General features: G+C 35.2%; 1 protein-coding gene across 2 annotated transcripts in view; it reads left to right on the forward strand.

The window, feature by feature from the left end:
* LOC117110981 (NHL repeat-containing protein 2-like) overlaps positions 1-6,085 on the forward strand; it is a 15,666-nt gene that overhangs the window by 3,208 nt on the left and 6,373 nt on the right. For both annotated transcript variants that reach the window (XM_033253834.1, XM_033253835.1), the window contains exons 2-3: positions 1,370-2,100; positions 2,941-3,155. In XM_033253834.1, the coding sequence (XP_033109725.1) occupies positions 1,370-2,100; positions 2,941-3,155 (946 nt within the window). The remainder of the gene's footprint in view (positions 1-1,369; positions 2,101-2,940; positions 3,156-6,085) is intronic.

The following is a 6,085-nucleotide window of genomic DNA, read 5'->3' on the forward strand; positions in this document are numbered from 1 at the left end:
TAAAGTAAGGAAGAGGCACCTGACAAAAGAAGGTGGGATTAAGTGACTTAAGTGTAATAAAATTGCGTTCCTACACAATATGCATATATTTAAATCACTGATAATGTGGTAGAACAAAAGATTAGTGGAAAAGAAACCAAATAACAATGCAATATTAGGATAATTGTGTAAGAAAGTTGGAAGGAATTAATTAGAACTGAATAGAACAATGGTAAAATAGAACAAAATGCCACAGCCCAGGTATGGTATGCAGGATTAAAGGTCAGCTATAAAAAAAGAAAGATAAAGATGTGTTTTTAAGAAAGGAATAAAGGGTTAATTGGGAAGTGTGGATAGGGTAGATTGGAGGGCCACATCCCTTGTGTTTTGCCACTTCATATTAAATTTCAATCCATGATTAAAATAGGGAGAAAAAGAATACAAATACAAAATATAGCAACAGGACCTCTAGCCCACTCGTGCCCACTCATTATGGTTATGCCCACTCTCCACTTATCTACAATTTACTTTAAAAAAAAAAATGGTTTTAGTATGTGGATGCATCAAAGATCCAGTGATTGATTATTATTTGAATTATAAGGAAGCCAAAGCAGTATACTATAATTTCCTGTATTATCAACGTAAGATAAGAAAAGTTGAACTGTAATCCTAAAATAAACACCACAGCGCTTATAATAATTTTGGAGTATTTGGTGCGGCGCTATTAGATAAATATTGGCATGGCGCTTTCCATGCCTGTTCCCATATCTAATTAAATGTTTAATTAATGTCTTATTGATCATGTCCCAAAGTATTAGTTCTGGAAGTGGTTAACAAATTGTTTATTTAACGTTATTTTTCATAGTTCATTCTATTAAACAATGTATGCACAAATATCTTTGAAAGGCAATTACTCAAAATCCTGTTTATCTTGACTCAGAGTCTTCTGTACTTTCACTTTCCAATAACTTTGGCTTGAAATGTCCAATTTGAATGAATGACCCCCTCATTTTAAAGATCACATACTCAGGTGTCTGAAAATACCAATAACTTGAATTTCAATTTTTGCTACAACTTAGCCATTTTGCCACAACATGCCTCATGTATTCCTGTAGTTCGGTAGGCTCATTTATGCCCAATACGTGTACAAAAACATTTATAAAGGTATGCTTGAGACTTCATTGTGTTATTTACTCATTTGAACACGGTATACATTGCAATTAAAACCCTGTTTCGAGAGCAGCGATTAGCTAAAAAAAAAAATGTTTGATGCGGCAATTATTCAAGGATTTATGGTATATTGTCAATAATTCATTGTTTTAAGAATTTGTATATTATTAATTTGGAATCCATTGTTATACTATAACTATTTTTGTTGATTGTCGTTTAGGTTTAGAATGGATGAACACCACCAAGAGCTTAAACTTTGCAACGAACCTGAAAGGCAAACTGGTTGTATTAGATTTTTTCACTTATTGTTGCATCAATTGTATGCACATTTTACCAGATTTGGAAAGACTTGAAGAAAAATTCACAGTTGCCGATGGACTGGTTATTGTAGGAGTACATTCGGCAAAGTTTGAGAATGAGAAAACATCTGCTAACATTCTAAGTGCCATCTTAAGGTACGGCATCTCTCATCCTGTAGTAAATGATGAAATGGCTTCCCTATGGAATGAACTGGAAATTACCTGCTGGCCAACGCTTGTCGTCGTAAGCCCAACAGGGAAACGCCTTGTTACATATGTTGGGGAGGGACATTTCACAGAACTACAAGAATTCTGCACAGTCGCTCTTAATTACTACAAGACTCATGGACTTTCCTCGGAACATGATTTGCCTATAAAGCTTGCGAAGGATTCTTTACCCTCTACTGCTCTCTCGTTTCCGGGTAAAGTGGGTGTTAGTCCGGATGGTGAATGTCTGGTTATCAGTGACACTGGTCATCACTGTGTTCTTGTTACAACAAAAGCGGGTGTTGTCTTGCACACGGTTGGTGGGCAGGAAAGTGGATACAAGGACGGCCGGTTTGAAGAAGCTAGAATGAATTGTCCGCAGGGTGTTGTGTGGCATAAACACTCTATTTATGTTGCCGACACAGAAAACCACCTTATTCGTCTGGTAACTACAGTGTTTTAAACTTTTATTATTCAATATTCAACAATAATGTAAATTAGAGATTATGTACTAATGTGTCCTCATTTAAAATGTTTTTGGTCTAGGCCAGCACTTTCTTCAAGTTGTGGTTTGGAAAAAAATGTTGAAGTAACAATTTTAAGCAATATATAACTAGACTTACTATGTCTGTTTGTAAAACCAGGGCTTTTCCTCATTGCCATAAAGAGAGGTGATGTTGAAATTAAAATCAAATAAAAGATACATGGAAAATGAAATCATACTACTGTAATAAAGTTAAAAAAAGCATAAAAACCAACTTGAAGTCAGTGAGACTCGAACTGTGGCTGCAGTGATAATAGCAAGGGTGATGTTGAGAGTTCTAATACCATTTCGCTCAAGAAGCTTCCCCTGTGGAGGTCCACGCCTTTTTAGTTTGTCTACCTTGCGTAAATGTTATTATTCGAGGGTGAAAATTGTTCATGCATTTCACACTAATTTTGTGTTTAACATAGCTGTAGCTAGTTTCAAACGCTTTAGAAAACGCAAATTGTATTATTATAAAAGTTTAATTGATTGTACTTGACCCGTTTATTAATATACAAAATATGTAGAATGACTTCATATTAATATGCACAACTCTGATATACTGTCTTTGCTTGGACAAAGTGTGACGAAGATCCAAGTGCAGAAAGGGACCAAAGTGCTGGTCAGAAAAACCCTGTGAAAAATCATAGGAAAATAGGATAGAATAAGACAAAAATTCAGAACAAAAACAATGGACTTTTCTGCTAATGCAGGAAAAGCCAATAATAAGTCTGATATTTCATCTTCTCATCTTTTTAGATTGACCTGAAGAAAAAAGTGGTTTCCACGGTAGCTGGGACTGGTGAAATGGGAGAAGACAAAGAAGGCGGGAATCAAGGAACTGAACAGCCAATTAGTTCTCCATGGGATGTGGCCATCGGTGGTCCTAAGGACAGTGTGCTATTCATTGCAATGGCTGGAACTCATCAAATCTGGACGGTGTTTCTCGAGGATACTGTCTGGCTGAAAGGCATGTATGTCATTGTCAAGACTATCATCATTTTTCCAAACAGGCAGTCCCAAAAAAAATTTGAGTGATGACGTATCTTGAGATTGTCATTTATAACCTCTAAAGCCGGGCACTTACTGCATTGTACGACGGTCGTGCGACCGTCGGCTGGCGAATCCAACTCGCTCCTTTTGAGCACTTGACGACTTATTGTCGGTGGCTGTCTGAATGGATCGTCATTAAAAATGATCCGTTGCGCCCGCGTCATGGCATTGCGTTCTACATAGAATCGTGTCGATCGACGACCATTGGGTGCAGTCAGTGCCCGGCTTAATGCAGGAGTCACAAGTTAGAAGGTACCACTTTCGTGAGATCTTAACTATAAAATAAAAATTATTTTGAAAAGTGGAGAAAAAAAGAAAATTTTATATAAATAGAAGTCTGATAGTGCCATTTCCGGCCATCTAGAGGTGCCATAATCACAAATTTTCTTACCTCACCCCAACCATGGTGGGGCTGAGGTGGTTTAGATCCTCAGTTTCTGAGAGTCCCTCCCTGGGCTCCCTTTATTTCAAGTTCCTTGATCCGCCTAGGATAATATATATGCAATGTTCATCTGAACACGATACTTCAGAATCTGTAATCGCTTATAAAAGTGTCCTGAACCCCTAAAAATAAATTGACTACACCAGAAATCATCAACTTAACCTAACGTTCAAAGGTTTTAATAGCATTTAATTCTTTAATATGAAATATTAATAAAATCACATCACAGATAAAAAAAGATGATCTCTAGAGTGGGACATACTTTTCAGAAAATTTTTAATAAAATTTAAAGAGAAATGATTCATAAAAACTTGATGAATAATAACTAATCACACACTAAATTAGGTACCACCATCTTAACAAACTTTCATTTTTAGAAACCTCATATGGTCAGACATATGCAGAGAAACATATTCATAACAGACGGTTTACAATCAACTTTACTGCAATGTGTGTTTGTTGTGTTTTTCATAAAACCGTTCTTTTTCGATGACATTTATAATAATAACCAGTGGCGGATCTAAGATTTAGCAATGGTGGGGGGTGGATAATGGGAGGTGAGAAGGCACGAGCTGGGTGTGGGGGGGGGGGTGGTTTTGGGAGGGACATCCCCTCACATTCGAGATTGTTTTAAAATTAGTAGACTGCTAGACAATCTTAAGTGGCATGTAAAAAGAAGTCAAGCTTAAAATAGAAAGTGTATGTTGTACCAGAGTACATGAGAAGCACACAAACAAGACGAGTAACCATTATTTTATTTTTCACTGTAAACGAAGGGGGGTGGCTAGCTACCCTATTCACCACTCCTAGATCCGCCACTGTAATAACAGTGAAATAAAATATGGCAATAAAATATTTGTAACTGTAATAAGTATGATAATTTATATTAAAAGTATTTGTCGCAATAATAATAATAGTAATCAAATTGTAATATCAGTATCCAGAATTGTTTGCTTTGAATTTCCTTTTTTGTACAATGTTTTCTTTTCAGTTCCGCTTTCTTAATGTATTTGATATTGTTTGTGTTTAAAATTCTGTGGTGTTGTGTGTTTTTCTATTTTATTTTTTGTATTTTAAGAAAACACTTTAATAAAGCATTTTTATTATATTGAAACTTCTCTAAATTCAGTATTTTACTACCAGTTAAAATAAAGTAATCTGAAATCTAAAAATTACCTCAAGCCATATGGTTTAAATGATGTAAAATAACAAAAGAAAGCATTTATTTTTACTGTACTCTCAGATGGTTTACAACTATTTTTGTGAAGTGTTGTTTTTTTCTTTAAAATTATTCCCAGTCATGTGAGTTAGAAGCTAAATCATGTGAAATTTAAATATTACTTCATTTAATGAATATCTAACAGTATAAACATGTTTTTAAATTTTAATGAAGGTATTTATGAAAATACTCAATTTTTTTTGCTTCTGTTTAAGTTATGACATTTTTTGAGCCATGCCAACATTTCAATGTTGGTTATACCATTTTGCTTTATCCTCCCTATTAAAATAGATAAAAGAATTAAAATTGCTACATATATACTGATATTTGGCCCTACATTCAAGATATATTTAAAAAATACATATATATATATTTAAGTAAATTGTCTACAAAATCAACTTTCCTGTAATCTAAAGTGATATTGTGTGATACAACAAAATATCCAAACAATTCCTGTCACAAGAATTGAACCCAGGACCCTGGGATTAGAAGGTGATACAACAAAATATATCTGAGATCCAAACAATTCCTGTCACAAGAATTGAACCCAGGACCCTGGGATTAGAAGGCAAGTATCTTAACTCCACTCCACTCCACTTAAATTCCCACAAGCAATTTTTAGTGATAAATTTCATTGAATCTAAACTAATAGAGGACACCACTGGGATACTGGAGTCAGTACTTTACCCATTGCTGTTATCTGTCCAGGTTGGTTGGGCTTGGTCATCACTAAGTTTTTGGGTGGCTTAACCTGGGTACACACTGCGCCATATACGGTCATATGACCATCATCCGACGAATCAATCTCTGCTCTCTGTGAACGCCTTGCGGCAAGACATCGCCTGCTAGATGCCAATGGCAGACTGAGGATATTATCAGAAAAAAGCTGTTGCAATTGCCTTATCGTGTTGCGTTACCCATCCAAGTTGTATCGGCAACCATCGGCGCAGATGCCCAACTTAGAAAAAATATATAAAATGGAATGCAAGACGCTCGTCTGAGTGGGTGAATTGTTAGTAGTACTGTATTATATTTGTAAAAATCATGATTAATATTTATTTAACAATTTTAATCTTTGTTCCTTTGTGAGACCCTTAGTGCTCTTGATGAAGCCATGACCTGGGTTTTATGTTACATTCTTATTGTTTTTTAATTAAATAATAATTCGAAAAGAAAAAATATATACCGTA

This window comes from Anneissia japonica, unplaced genomic scaffold (genome assembly GCF_011630105.1).
Source record: "Anneissia japonica isolate Jap-2015-1 unplaced genomic scaffold, ASM1163010v1 scaffold573_len2283161_cov171, whole genome shotgun sequence".
Taxonomy (NCBI): domain Eukaryota; kingdom Metazoa; phylum Echinodermata; class Crinoidea; order Comatulida; family Comatulidae; genus Anneissia; species Anneissia japonica.